The 14803-nt window shown below is 47.8% G+C and overlaps 2 protein-coding genes across 7 annotated transcripts; one reads left to right on the top strand and one right to left on the bottom strand.

Moving 5' to 3' along the window:
* The first annotated feature begins 619 nt into the window (after nucleotides 1–619).
* On the top strand, nucleotides 620–14606 carry LOC6545470 (phosphatidylinositol 4-kinase beta). 4 transcript variants are annotated; one of them, XM_001970972.3, is made up of 12 exons: nucleotides 620–1677; nucleotides 5939–7327; nucleotides 8931–9042; nucleotides 9430–9691; nucleotides 9755–9943; nucleotides 10042–12531; nucleotides 12595–12713; nucleotides 12769–12906; nucleotides 12970–13244; nucleotides 13308–13396; nucleotides 13457–13621; nucleotides 13687–14606. In XM_001970972.3, exons 2-12 carry the CDS (start codon nucleotides 6231–6233, stop codon nucleotides 13872–13874), a joined length of 5124 nt encoding a protein of 1707 aa, XP_001971008.1. In that variant the 5' UTR covers nucleotides 620–1677; nucleotides 5939–6230; the 3' UTR covers nucleotides 13875–14606. The 4 variants fall into 4 exon arrangements, with proteins under 4 accessions (XP_001971008.1, XP_026832565.1, XP_026832564.1 ...); XM_026976764.1 differs by having other exon boundaries at nucleotides 621–836; XM_026976763.1 differs by having other exon boundaries at nucleotides 621–839.
* On the bottom strand, nucleotides 2922–3620 carry LOC6545471. Of its 3 annotated transcripts, XM_026976767.1 has the most exons (3): nucleotides 3281–3619; nucleotides 3082–3227; nucleotides 2922–3021 (listed from the first exon to the last, which is right to left on the bottom strand). In XM_026976767.1, the coding sequence occupies exons 1-3, from the start codon at nucleotides 3482–3484 to the stop codon at nucleotides 2997–2999; spliced, it is 375 nt and encodes a 124-aa protein (XP_026832568.1). In that variant the 5' UTR covers nucleotides 3485–3619; the 3' UTR covers nucleotides 2922–2996. The 3 variants fall into 3 exon arrangements, with proteins under 3 accessions (XP_026832568.1, XP_026832567.1, XP_001971009.1); XM_026976766.1 differs by having other exon boundaries at nucleotides 3082–3620; XM_001970973.3 differs by lacking the exon at nucleotides 2922–3021 and having other exon boundaries at nucleotides 3039–3227.
* Nucleotides 14607–14803: the final 197 nt, after the last annotated feature.

Genomic DNA, 14803 nt, shown 5'->3' with positions numbered 1-14803 from the left:
GAGCGGACGATCATATCCGAGGAGAGCCAATTCAAGTCAATCAAATGAATGTGGCTTGCGCCAGAGGAAGGGGAAGGGGAAGAAGACCAATCGCAGTGGCCTGCAGCACAATTTACATTGCAACGACCAATTTAGAGATTGTTGAACTCACGCAGAACCAGGCTGTGGCTGTCCGGTCGGAAAAACGTAATCTACGCCTTGAGATCTCAACATGTGGGCATGTGTGCTATTAAATTACTATGCCTGAAGGCGGCTTATCATGCATTTTCTAATTTGGGACGCTCAGACAATTGCACAATTTACCGAGGAATGCTTCTAAGCGTCACTTAAAAACAAATTATTTAATTCACGCCGTCACCAGATGCTTCGAAAACGGAGCAGAGTAGGGTGATGAGTTTCACAGCGGAAAGATGGAATGCATCTGTTCTGCTCGAACAGAAGAAACAGATACTTTCAAAAACTATATGTTCGGTTAATATGCAACCAGGCAAGTTCGTTAGTCATTTCAAACTTTCGAATCGGTTACTGTTCAACGAATCTAGCATACCCGCATACCCGCTGCACGAGTAACGGGAATACCGATTCACTCAACGAGTAACGGGTACATTTATGGTGTGCCCGCAGAGCCAGGCAGAACGACGCGCTAGAGATTACTCGCGTCTCCGTCGAGTGCCCACGAACTCGCCGAGCAACGCGTCATTCGAAGTAAAAAGTCGATTGCTTTGGACGTGTGGACGTCCGGTCGTCGCGTAATTTGTTTTTGTAGTGGAACGAACACAAAGAGAGCACAAGTGGATTACCGATCACTTTGCAGTGCTGCAGCTGTGCATAATAAGGTGGTAAGCACAGGCCAAGGGATTACGCGCCGCCTAATTCGTGCATCCTTGTGCATTCACGATGTATACATACTATGGGCGCGTCTCTTTTTGTTCCTTCGCGCGTGTGTGTGTGTGTGTGCATGTCTGACATCGCTCTGCCTGCGCCTGTGTGTGTGTCTCGCCCCTCGGTCGAAGCGAGCAGAGCAGAGCAGCCCGCAACCCGCAGTCCTCTCGCCATTCTCCTAAAGTCAGCGTACAACTTGTTTATATTTAAGATTTGAGATCGACCTGCGACCGAGACTGGCAAGGAAGCACGCAGAATAGAATGCTGCTGAATTATTGAAACAAGTGTCGTCGAATTGTGATTTCTCGTCGGGTGAATTTTCGCACGCACACCAAGCCAGCGTTGCTCGCAAACACACGCACACAAGCGAAACGAGATTTTGCAAGTCGCGTACGCGCTGGTAGTGGTGCCCGTTGTAGTTGTAACCGTGTCTGTGTTGGTGCCTGTGTTGGTGCTTGTGCAACTTAAAAATTCAATTGTTTATTGCTGGGCAAAACTGGTACCGTGTACCGTATACCGTATACCGTGTACGGTGTACCGTGTATCGCACCTGGAAAACAACATCTAAAACGAACGCAAGGCACATCGAGAGTTCGGGCGCAGCAAGTGAGCAACAATAAGGTGTCGCTGCGGCGCCTTCTCATTTCCACGCTGATAATAATCGGCATAGGGTTCCGACGCGAAAGCCACAAGTGAAAGTGGAATGCTCTACCTAATTGCGTTAGTTAGTTGGCATAGTCTTCAATACCCAGCAAACTGCATCGCTCCTCTCCACTCTCTGGATGCGAAGATACTGTGAGTATTCCTACTCTGGAATCAATGAAATGAAGTGGTGATAAGGTCGCTATCACCATTACGTTCATGTCCATATCCGGATGCGAGCCCGCCCTTGTTGATTGTTTTCAGTTTCTTGCACATCGGGTATTGCCTGGTATCGCAGCGGAATGCTGCGGGCAAAAGAATGCTCGGGCAGAGGGAACGGGAACGGGATCGGGAACACGGAAACCTGACCTTTCGTTTAAATGTCTGGGTTTATCTTTAGCTGCATTCAGCCTTAGAACAGGAGTGCTTTGATCTCTGCTGCTTTTTGGACGGTTCATTGACTCTCGCCTAGTGCAGCAATGAAGTGTCCCCCAGTGCATCCATCGATTTCGAGACTAAGCTGCATTCAACATATGTAGGGCCACGGAGGTCTCAAACGTGGTTGAGTCGTTGAACCCTCCGCAGAACAGTGGCTACCACGCATGGTGGTTCGAGGCCACGCAGAGTGCGAGTAGCAAAGTGTGGACAGGAAGACATGCGGAAACAAAGAGCAGAGCACAAAGGGGAGCAGAGCACCCGATCTCCTGCCCCATAATGCTCCCCTAAGCCAAGCTTAGCAAGGCTTGACTTCGATTCGGGGCTTTCCGAATCGCACGCCCAAGACTACTTGCCGCCCAGATGGAAAGACGCTGGAGAGTCTTTCTCCGGGAATAGCTCCTATGCGGACGGCAGCGACGGTTGAAACGGAGGGGGGATTGTAATTAAACTGTAATTACTCTTTTGAGTGACGATAACTTTGACATAAGCGTTGCAACTGCCGTCTGTTGAGTCTCTACACGCTTGCCAAATAGTTAAGTAAGTAACTGGTGAGCGGCGGGTCTGAGTGGAAACATCCGAAACGGGAATTTTAAAAGCAAAAGGCAACGAGTTTGGATTGGTTTCCGATCACTAATCATGCCAAAAGCGCGAAGTCAGGTTCGTCAGCGCAGGCCAAACTGAAAACAAGTTGTGGTTAGAGTCGCTATTTTTGTTTCTCAACTTGCTTTCGTGGCTGCTTTGTTTGCTTAGCAAACGGAAGTTAAAAATTATAAATTATATATTGGCACACAAAGACGACTTGTCGAATTGTCTGGCCCATGGCACATTTTCCGGCATCGGCATCCAGATTCCGTTTGTAGCCTATGTAGTAAGATAAACCCGAAAGATTGCACACATTTTCCCTTTCCGTGACGATATCAGTATTGTTATCTACAATGAAATTCAATGAATTTCTTCATTTTTGTATAAAAATAAATATATAGTTTCATTGCTGCCTTCTAACAATCCGAAATATATCTTATTGAAGTCTGATTTTACACTGTTTTCCTTGCTGACCGCCTGAAATGAAAGTCAGCGTATATGCATATTTCCATTGGCAACAGAGCTTTGATTTCCTACTTGGATCTTCCGCATTTCGGTGGAGGACGCTTGTCGTAGATGGGCCGTCGCACTGGACCACGTCCTTTCTGGCCATGCCGAGAACGGCGAAGCAATCGGCGGCGTCGCCTATTTCTCTTCCTGCGCGCCACACGGGCCAAGATTCGCTGGGAAAGGGGATGCAGCATAAGTCAACGGTGTGGTGTGGATAATACCTTACTTCTGGCTCAAATAGCCTCTTCTTGGCATCGCTGAGTGCGCTCCAACGGACGAGGCCCACCTGAAGCAAGCGGCGCAAGTCAGTGTTACGGAAGAAGTTCCGCTTCAGGAAGCGAAGGAAGTTAAGATACGGCAGCGAGGCCACCAGATTGGGGTCGTCCACGACCGCGGCGGCCCGAATCATTTGCGACTGGGAACGCGCCATATAGCGTGCACCAGGACAATTTGGAGGAACTGAAGAAGCGGTCTTTTGATACAGCCGCACAGTAATAACCAAACTAGAAAGCCAAGTTGAATTGTCATGATCAATGAAGGTTGCTTCGATTTCACTGAACAACTTCCCACTTAATGGGGCAGTCAACTGAGAAGGGGCAGTGTGCCGAAGTATTCCAGGACTCCTCTTTTAGGCGCGTCTTGATGGTCGTCAATAACTTTCGCTGAACAGAGAACTTTCGTAATGAGTGCTTTGTGGGACGTTTTAGTTTGAATAACTTTCAATTTTTAATTGGTGTATAATAAAGAAACAACATCTTCGCTAGGAATTGATGTGGAATAGAGTGGAACCACGTAATGGGCGGCGTCAGCCCTGCTGTTTTCGCCCCCAAGCCATACACTCGTTGTGCAACCGAACTTTCCCTTAGATGAAGATGAAAAACGACCATTAGGCTTTTCCTCCAGCACTGCGGCTGATTAGCTGTCGCCTCTGAAATGCAACGGAAAATTGATGTTGTGTGAAAATGGCTCTTGGCTCTTATAAAACGCAGTGGAGTCAATCCAACTTTCGGACGCAGCCCGCTTGGCTCTGAGGGATTTTAATCAATTATTTAATTGTGCTTTCGTATCGATCTAGCGGCTTCGTTCTGCAGGCGCTTTGATCGCATTTTGAGTATTTTAAAAGTTATTCAACTAGCTATTTGCGAGCGTGTGTGTACGCTGACTGGCCCGTCTGATTGGGCTGACCTTGATAGCAGCGTTCACAATCCGACACGTTGCATGTATTTCTCTTAGGGAGTCTGCTTTGCGCAGCAGCAAAAGTATCTGCGCCTAACTGCGTTGTCTCGAAGTCTCGAACAGTTTGCGGTTTATTAACCGCACAGAAGCGGAATGTGAAACTCTAGATTCGCTGTTGCAACCGAGCGCGAGCTTCGTGGCGTCGGTTGCCAATGCTGCGTCTGAGTTCCAAATGAGTTTTTAGTGTGACATATACGTATATATGTATTTGCTTAGACGTTGATCAACCAACTTGATGGTTCCAAATGAGTGCGTTGCTGGGCATGGCGAAAGCCGAATCGATGTGTTAGAGTTGGGGAAGCTCCCATTAAGACTTTGAGATTTTGCGTTGATTAAAGCTATTTTCCAAAATAGCCAACCCGATGAATAAGTTAGGCGCACTGTTCAATTTTTACGATAACGCCACAATTGGCCATACAGCAGAAATATGCTGAGAATGCGACCAAGCGCCTTTGCTGCAGGTGCAGCAACAAAAGCTTCATTGTGCAGTTAATTAACGTATCAGTAACGTCGTTAGCTTCTAAAGGTCTAGCTCCATGGCAGCTCTCGCCTTTGGTGCATCGTGCACTTTGAGTTAGTCGAAAATAATCACAGCGCACATTGCTCAGCTGCCAATTGGCCAAACGGCCAAACCGCTGCAGCCGCACAGCTGCTCGCAACAGAGAGGCTTGCTTATTGCCAGGTTTGGCTTGCAGCTGCAGCTGCAACTGCAGCCGGAATCGGAGTCAGTGAACGGAGCATGGTCTCGTGGTGAGCTTTCATCTAGTTTCCGAGCACAAAGCACGGCCAAACAAACGTGGATTCAAAGGTCCCAGTTGGAATGCTCGGTCCAAATCGCTGCTCCATGCCGTTAAACCTCTTCATGGCAGTTCAGCGGAACATGGCCGTACCTACGAAGGCCGAAAGCGAGCCAGAACAACTTTAGTATGGTGTAATAGAGTGTTGTTTGAGTGCTGATCACAAATCAGTCACTGATTACGCGAGTGTTTCCTGATCACTTGGCCCATGTAACTCACCTGCGAGCAACACCATTACCATTAGGCAAACAATTAACGGCAGCACCAGTTAACGGACGAGCAGAGGGCCTAGACATAATTGGGGTCAGGTCACAAACTCATCAAATTTTAATTTCCCAATGAGCGAACGTGCATGCGGGCGAGGATGCTGGGCGATGTGGCCGACCAAGATAAGACGACTGGGCCGAGGGGCAGAAAGGAGGCGATGGCAGGGTAGCTTGGCGCGGTAGCTTACTTTCCATTTGGTACAAAAAGAACACAAAAGAATATTCTATCAATCGTCGATATACCACAAAATAAGGCTCAGCGCTTGTTCGTGACACCATGATTAAATGGGTCAAGGCGGCGCACAATTAAGTGTAGCCAACACACTTTAAAAGACAGTTCCCCTTCTCCGCATCTCCAAACTCTGTGTTTGCGTGTGTCTATTTATTTTGATTAAGTTCAAGTAAAACAATTTCTGGAACTAGTGTTGTTGCAGAAAAGGAAGACGAGTGCTCCCAAAAGAGTATGATACAGTATCACAAAATTACATTACGTTTGGCTAAACGTGAAACACAGAAGGGCTTCCCCTTAGGGGTATTAAATTGATCGAAAATTACTAATTGACACCAATTTCTTTATCTTTCTAGAGGGCCGATGGGCAAAAAGCGACTGTAGCTGCTACTACAAAAAGGACGATCTGATATGAGAGCCATATATTCCGCGCCAATGAGCGGAGACGACAGCGCAATTAGATGAGAAAGACCCCATGACTAAGAGCAAACCATTTCACTCGAAAACGCATAGTTGAGCGATGGAACTAACGAGCAATTCCGAGGTTGTGCCAGAAAGACATGCTTACGTCGCCATTTAAGCACACTCAATAGCTATTAGAAGCCAAAATTGAAATCCGCCTACAAGACTATCCGCATTCAAATCAAAATGAACTCCGTTATATCTGCATTTAAAGGTAAAAAGAATAGCAATGCGACCTGCAATTCTCCAATGGGAGCGGCGAATGGCTCAGCTCCGGTAGAGGCAAAGCAAAATTCTGGCGGCGGACTTGTTGGCGTGGGCATCAGTATAGCCAGCGTGGGCGGCGGCGTGGCTAAGAAGAAGCCTGTGGCCCAAAACAGTGGCTACCCGCACCTGCGCCACATTCGCGAAATCGATACGAACAACAAGCTCCTTTCTTCCGTCGTGGTTGTGGCAGAGGAAAGGCCAGTCAGCAAGGCCGGTACGCCCTCGACAGTGGCGACAATGGCGGCACTGGCTACCGGAGTCGATGTTGTGGATCACTGCCTGCCCACAACGGTCCGGCTGTCCGTCACCGAGGCGCTATCCGACTTGAACATGAACGGAAAAGCCGTTGAAGCCGTGACCCCCAGCACTCCGATTGGCGACAATGCCAATCTGGAGGTGGCTGAAACATGGGCTTGTCCACCGCCGCCAGCGACGGATGACGAGGACATTTCCGAGCACTCGACTGCCGCCTGCACCAGCACCAGTAGCTCCAGCGAACACAGCAACAGCACCGTGGTGCACAGTCCAACTGTGGCGGAGAGCACCACCTGCGACTCCGTGTCGGCCTCGGTAAGCCATCCAAGTCCCAGCGGGAGCCAGCACAACACGTCGTCCGCAACCTGCAGGATGAGTAGCCCCCACAGCCAGTCGTCGCTCTCCGTAGCCTGCGAGCCGCACTCGGCCTCCACCAGCACGCTGTCCTCGCTGGGATCAGACCTGGGCAATGGAAACGGAAGCACTGTACCCGCCTTTTTAATGGCCGCCCCCGTCACGCTGCCCATCGGAGGCCAGATGCCGACGATAAAGTGCCTCCCGGGAGCCAGTTCAGCGGCCAGCACGCCCAAGCACTCGCGCTACTCTAAGCCTCGTCTCAGCCTGAGCCGCGTGTTTAATCACTCCATGCCCTCCGTGCACGGCCGCCCAAATCTCAGTTTAGCGCCAGCTGCTGCTCCGGGAAGTGCGAATCCGCCGAAACGCATTTCCACGCACCAAAGAAACTTAAGCTTGGATTTCAGGTGAGTTCTGTTCTGTCTCCTCCTTCCCGTCGTAGTGTTTCTTGTGTTCTGTCAGCGTTAATAAGACGTGCGGTTTTAAATTGCCACAAACAACACGGCCCTATTAAATCGCCATAAGGGTGATAATTGGGTAGAACATTTCAAATGATTTCTCGCGCCCAATGCCTAAGGTTTGGTTTGCTAAAACTCGGTTGAACGGTTGGGGTCGGATTCCTATCTTCTGCGGCCGCGCTGTGTGTATGTACACGAGTTGCCTTGCAGATGACGTGCCACACCCTGTCTTTGTTGCGTGCGTGCGCCGGCAAAACGCTCCTGTGCGGCACGACACACTCGTACACGGATGCGGAGCTGGCCCACCCCGAAGCTCCTTGGCCTAGGACGCTCTCGATCTCATGCCGCCCATTTGGCGGTTGGCTATTCCCGCCCATGATCTGTCTACTGTAAAAATGGGCGTCATTGCATGCAGATTGAAGTGTTTAATAGGTATAATTACTTCCAGTCCAGCCATTCCTTTGGTTGTGAAAAGTGGTTAATCAAGACGAAGGCAAGCCCCTGTGCATCGAAAGCTCGTTAAATGAATGCATTCGCGTAAATAGTTGACACAACGAGACAGCTTAAGTGGTTCGGAATGCTTGGAATTCGCACATCGCCGAGTGTTGCGCAAAAAAAAACTTACGGAAAGTAAGACGGCGCGGATGTTGGTAGGACAGCAGCCAGAAGATCCCACTGGCTGTCCCGTATGTAAATATCATTTCCGGGATGGCCACATAGTGGGAGTGTTCCGCGTTTCGGGAGCGGAAGAGCCATTTCGGATTTTAGGCGGTGTGCAGCCAGGGATTGTTGAACCTGTGGCAAAGCGCAGCCCAATCCCCGCCGAAGGTCGCGCTCTGTATCTTTCAGATACTTCTTCTTTAAGGCAAGGCGGCCTTTAGGTTCGCAATGTACCGCGCTTATCGCATTGGCACTGCTTATCGGGTGTTCGCGTAATAGGGGCACCGCCTGCCCGTACCGCGATAAGCCTGCTGGAAAATCCTGAAATACGTGAGTAGGTGAGCAAGTGATTTTCGGATCCACCCTCGCTCTGCACACTTGCACACTTTTGACTATCTGCAAGCTTTCGGCGACGTCATCGTTCCGGCTCTCCGTGCTCCGAGCTCCGTGCTCCGAGTGGCCGGGAGCTTTAGCTCAAGCCCGCGAGCTTAAGCAGCCACCAGCTGTCAACAAAGGCTACGAAAGTTACTCGATTAGTCAGTCGTTGTGGGTCGAGCAATCGCCAAGCTTTTTTCCGCCTAGTCTCTGGTTCTAGCCTCCTCCCTACCCCTCTATATACTTCTCAGTATTCTCCGTCTTTTTGGGCTTCTTTATGTTCCAAGCGCGTTTCCTGGCATGAGAGTGCAGCTAATTTAATTTAAGAGGTATCACACGACCTCTGGCCGGGTATTATCGTCCAGACAAATCGCTCGCAGCGAAGTGATAACTCACTTATCATAACTGCGATTGAGTGAGTTTGTGATGAGTGCTTTGTGCACTACAGTATGTATTACCGCAACAGATGCATTGATTTTTTCACATTTTAATCCGAATTCTCGCTATTTCCTTGCAGATCCATGGGCATTCTTCTTCCGCCTGTCTCGCAGGTGACCAATAATCACATCAATCACACCCAGCACCACCGCAATCGCAGCCTCGACAGTGCCTTGCAACGCATTCCGGAGGTTAGTAGCTAGTTGCACCGAAAGATGGTTCCCAGGCCCAAGACCCAGCCTTCACCCCGTTTGCCTAGTTGGCTGCGAGTGCACACACGAACATTTGAAACCCACACCTGCATTTAAAGCTGTAAAACCTGGAAACTTTCAAAGTGTCTATCTAAGCGTGTGGCTGTGTGCGACAAGCTGTTTATTTATATTTTTATCACTGCCTTGCTGTCATTGTTATTCAATTTGCACACACATACACTAGTGCTAAATATTTGTGTGTTTTTTAGTTATCGAGTCCAGTCAATAACAGCATGCCGCATTAAACTATAACAAAGGCGGACTTTCAATGTTCTGCGACAAACGCTATCCATAAAGTGGTCTAAAAGGCTGTTATCTCCCGTTTAGGTCGAAGTGTCATCACCAAATGCTGAAAGCGAAAACACGTTCTGCTCACCGTCCATTCTCGGTGCGACTATGTGCTCAAAAATTGCCACGACAGCGGCAAGTGTAACGTCAGCCCTGTCCCCACCAGGCACGCCCACACCGGCCCTGATGTCGACGACGTGCACGCCCACGATTGGAGCCACAAAGGGCAACGTGCAACATCCCCTGCCGCAGCATGAGCAATCGATTTCTTTGGCAGCCGCTTGCAGGTCCAGTGCCGTCGGTAAGATCCACATTTTTCTTTGCCCAAGAGATCTCTTCCCTAATGCCATCGGTTTGATTACAGTGGAATCCTGTCCAACGTTACGAATGCGGCCCAAGTCCAGCGAGTCGGTTGCGGCCAATGGCCAAGAGATGATCGGTGTCATTGTCAGCAGCACAGGCAACGGCAGTAGCAGCAGTAACAACAGCTGCAGCAGCGCTGGTAGCACCAAGAAGCGAGAAGATCTTACCAGTCTGGGATCGGATGATTCTGGTTAGTGCGAGAAAACTTTTTGTTTAATCAGTCGAGCCTTTTGAATTTCTGTATAATCATGTAAAAATCACTCATTCCTACACTAATCCTTCCTGCAGGCATCATCTGTGGCTCGGAGTCGGACCAAATATCTCTGAATCGCATATGCCACTCACACGAGTCGCTGGATTCGGGTGAGATGGATGCGGATGCCGATGCCGATGCAGATGCAGAAGAGGAGTGCGTTGATCTAATGGATACGACATCCATCGACGAGGAGTACAACATAACGCAACCGGACCATCTCTGCCTCTATTCCCCACATACCGCTTCCACCGAACTAGACTGCCGCACCTTGCGCCCGTCCCGGAAACAAAAGCGACAGCAGCAGCAGCTCCTGGAGCGGAAGAACCTACCGTCCCAAAACCAGATCGATAACGAAGACTCAGTGGATGCTGGCGTCGATGCCCGAACCCGCTATCGCGTCATGAACATGTCGCAGGCAGCAATCAATGTCGAACGCGAAACAGCTTCCAATGAAATCGATCCGGATGCCAATTACAGAGAATCTCACCAAGACCACATCGCTGATGCACATTCCCTGTCCACCCCAAGTGTACCATCAACGGCGTCAGCCACGCCAACGGCAACTCCAACGCCGATTGCCACTCCGACACCAACAGAGAGCACCAAGAACGACCAAGTGCTGTTTAAGAATTTCTTTGGCGCCACCAAGAACGCCATATTCCGCACAGCCCAAAGCATTATTGAAAACCATGAGAAGAAAAACGCCGCTAAGCAGAAAGAGCAGCCCGATCACTCTGGGTCAGTCAGCTTAGTGAGTTCGCCAAATGGAGGAAGCAGTGTGCCACAAGACCTGGTCAAGTCACCTACAGACATTTCGAAAAAGAAGGAATTCTTCAGTTTGCTCACGTCTAGTTCTAGCAAAAAGGCAGCGGCTGCAGCTGCAGCGAACTCTGCGGCTAGCACGCCTCCTGTCACGCCTACGGAAACACTGGCTGCAAGTTCAAATTCAAAGCTTCAACTGCCCCCCGAGTCATCTGCCGATTTGAAAGTAAAGGAACGCACTCTCAACTTGCGTCTACCTGGAGACAGTGAAGGCAGTGAAGGAGCATTGACGAAGTGTTCATCAATCAACTCGATACACAAACTTAAGCTTCCCGTTCCTGGCGTCGTTAAATATTTCATCAGTGAAAAAGCACCTGTGTCAGATGTGCTCCAGAAGCCAGAGAAAGGCCAAAGCGGCCTTTTGCGTTTCTTTGAGTCGCCAGTGTTCAACATACACTTCGCGGTGCATTACCTCTTTTACTCGAAGGAGCCGGGAGTGCTCAGCTTTATCGGCAACAAGATCTTCAGTTTTCCCGACCAAGAGGTTGATCTGTACATACCACAGCTGGTGGTCATGTACATTCAGATGGATGAACTAGCTGAGGTGCTGGATCCTTATCTTACCATTCGGTGTCGCAAGTCGGTTGACTTCTCGCTGAAGTGTCTGTGGCTCTTGGAGGCCTATAACTATCAAGTGGACTCGCTAGGGAACTCGCACAGCAGCTCTCGGAAATCTAAGCTGGCGCTCATGAAGGAAATATTCTCGAAAAGGGAGCACAAGCAGGCTCAAAACGACCTCAAGTCTGCAGCTACTGGAGGTGTTGCGGAGCCGAGGTCGGTAGTCGCCCTAGCCAAGAAGACACACCACCGATCGCAATCCGATGCCACTGTGCTCCTAGCCGACTCCCGCTCGCCTCACACACTAAGTATATCGCACCGCATGTACCAGCAGCCACCCTATACCACCCAAACACTTCCCACTACGCCCGCCAAACTGTGTCTCGGTGACCTAACTTCCGGGCACGCATTTGATAACGGATGCACCTGCTTTGAGACGGTTCGAGGTCAAGTAAATGGTCTGCTTGGGCAGCGGACGCTATGCAGCTGTGGGGCTCCGAAGACGTCACCCCAGAAGGAGTTTATGAAGGCATTGATGAACGTGGGTAAAAATCTCACCTCATGGCCTTCCAAAGCGGAGAAGACTTCGGCGCTGCGGATGTCCCTCAACCTGATTAACAAAAACCTGCCCGCTAGGGTCTGGCTTCCTCTGTACTCAGACATTCCACACCATGTCGTTCGTATCACAGAGGAGAAGACCGCAGTACTGAACTCGAAGGATAAAACGCCCTATATCATATACGTAGAAGTTGTTGAGATTCCTGACATATATACTTCTCCCCTGATCCCAAAAATGATGCCTTCTCTGCGGCACACCAAGAGCGAAGAGCACCTGGACGGCTCCTGCCTGAACTCCCACCAACATCTGAGCTGCAGTCGAACTTCAAGCTGCAGTAGTAGTCAGCAGGGCACAAGCTGCCGCCGAAAAAAAGGAGCAGATGTGGACGGCGCTTGTGGAGATGCTGGCCCACATAACACCTACAGCAATGCACATTCGTTAGGTGGACTTCAGTTCCAGGAAGACGACGTGTGGTCGCAGGAGGAGGACGAAATAACAGCGCAGTACCTTAACATGCGGAAAGTGAGCGAGCGGGACACAATTTCACAAATATCACTGGATTCCTGCGATTCACGAGACCAAGGTAACCGGACATAAAACTCAATGGCAAACGTTTGTCTAAGCAATGCACTTAACTTTTTAACAGGTCCACCAATCGTTTTTAATATTGGCGACGTGCGGTTGCGCCACTGCAGCAATTTGAGCTGCGAAAACACTAAGTCCTTCAGTAACGACCCGGAAGATCCTTCGGCGGCCGCTTTAAAGGTGAGTTGGTTGAATTTTAAAATGGAATTTTATGTGTAATCATTGCTTCCTGCAGGAACCTTGGCACGAAAAGGAAAAGCTCATCCGCGAGTCTTCGCCATACGGCCATCTATCAAACTGGCGGTTGCTTTCCGCCATCGTAAAGTGCGGCGATGATTTACGCCAAGAACTTATGGCTACCCAACTTTTACAGGTGAAACAAATTGCGATTATCCAAGAGGAAATTGTACATCAAAACGTAACATATATTTTGCAGATGTTTAAAATTATTTGGCAAGAAGAGCAAGTGGATCTGTGGGTGCGCCCGTACAAAATAGTCTGCCTCTCGAATGATAGTGGTCTTATTGAGCCGATCCTTAACACTGTTTCCCTGCACCAAATTAAGAAGAACTCCAACAAATCATTGAAAGAGTATTTCATCGATGAATACGGCTCACCAAACGGAGAAAGTTTTCGGCGCGCCCAGAAAAATTTCGTCCAAAGCTGTGCGGCTTATTGTCTAATTTCATATTTGCTGCAAGTCAAGGACAGGTACATTAAATAGTTCCGTTGGTCAACATATTTTTCTTACCGACTGGTATCCAATTTCTGTAGGCATAACGGCAACATTCTCTTCCACTCTGATGGGCACATTATACACATTGACTTTGGATTTATTTTAAGTATATCACCTAAAAACTTGGGTAGGTACTCTGCAGATCACGCTCATAACTCACAGCTTAATTTCAATTGCCCGTTTGCAGGATTCGAACAATCGCCCTTTAAGCTAACCCCAGAATTTGTCGAGGTGATGGGTGGCACGAACTCGGAGCATTGGCGTGAATTCAATAAGCTCTTGTTGGTTGGGATGATGTCTGCACGAAAGCATATGGATCGTATTATTAACTTTGTGGAAATTATGCGCAGCAGTAAGTTCGGCAGCAAAAAACATGAATCAGATGTCCGCAGTAATAACTTTATTTTATTTTTTTAGATGCCCACTTGCCGTGCTTCAAGAATGGGTGCTCTGGGACCGTACAGAATCTCCGAAAACGCTTTCATATGAATTTAACCGAACAAGAAATGGAGCGAAAGGTTGAGCAGCTTGTACAGGACTCATTGAAAAGTCTGTCAACCAAACTGTACGACGGTTATCAATACTATACTAATGGCATATTGTGAGAACGGTTTTTTATGAAGATCTAAAATGGATAATCATAATAGCGGATAGAAATCGCCAAGCTGGTAACCAACATAATGGACTGACTCTTTTGTAAAGGAATTATTGTATATTATATAATATGTTATTATCACCGAAAAAAAACAAAAAGAATGAAATTGTACCAAACCTTAATCTGTTATTGTAGTTTAAATCGTTCGTTGTATGCGTTTTCATTGTTGAATTAGCGTAAGGTGTATGTTGTCTAGCTTTTAAGAGAAAAGTGTAAATGCTGAATGTAATTTTAGTTGCCTGTGAGAGATCGCGAGACACTCGCTATTCCATTTTGAAATTCATAATTTACCTGTACATATATGCACATTTCTACTAACCAGCCTTACGTTTCGATAACTTCTTTATCTAATCATCCTTTCTAAACCTAAACCTTTTGTAATTCATAACTTTATATGTAAAAGCGTCTAATTCCAATATATAGTCATAAGTATAAGGGTATATGCTTAATACTACTGCAGCATAGAATTTTAATACAGCAATATAATCTTTAAGAAAATCTATTAAATACAAAATTTAGATATCTTTAACGAGTATATAGAGAAATAATTGATATGTTTGATTCGCTGTCAGCTGTGTTTGTATTTGCATATTCAACTAAGTAAAAGAACATTTTTAAATCCCAATTATTTTCTAACTTAATATACTTCTAAGCTATTGCGAAAGAGATATAAAATAAAACCATTGGAAAGGGTACTAAAACAAATAGCTAGGCACTGAAAGTGCACGATTTCAAGCTTATAAAAGTGAGCAGCACTATTCAAAGTACATACTTGTATGTATATTTAAGTAAACTTTCACGCAAGAATTAGCTACAAGTATTTAAGAGTGTAAATTAATATTTCTACAAATTATTAAATAATGTCACTAAAATAAATGA

This window comes from Drosophila erecta, unplaced genomic scaffold (assembly GCF_003286155.1).
Source record: "Drosophila erecta strain 14021-0224.00,06,07 unplaced genomic scaffold, DereRS2 tig00000021-arrow-pilon, whole genome shotgun sequence".
Lineage (NCBI taxonomy): Eukaryota > Metazoa > Arthropoda > Insecta > Diptera > Drosophilidae > Drosophila > Drosophila erecta.
Note: the sequence above shows the minus strand (reverse complement) of the source record. Positions and strands in the feature narration are given on the sequence as shown.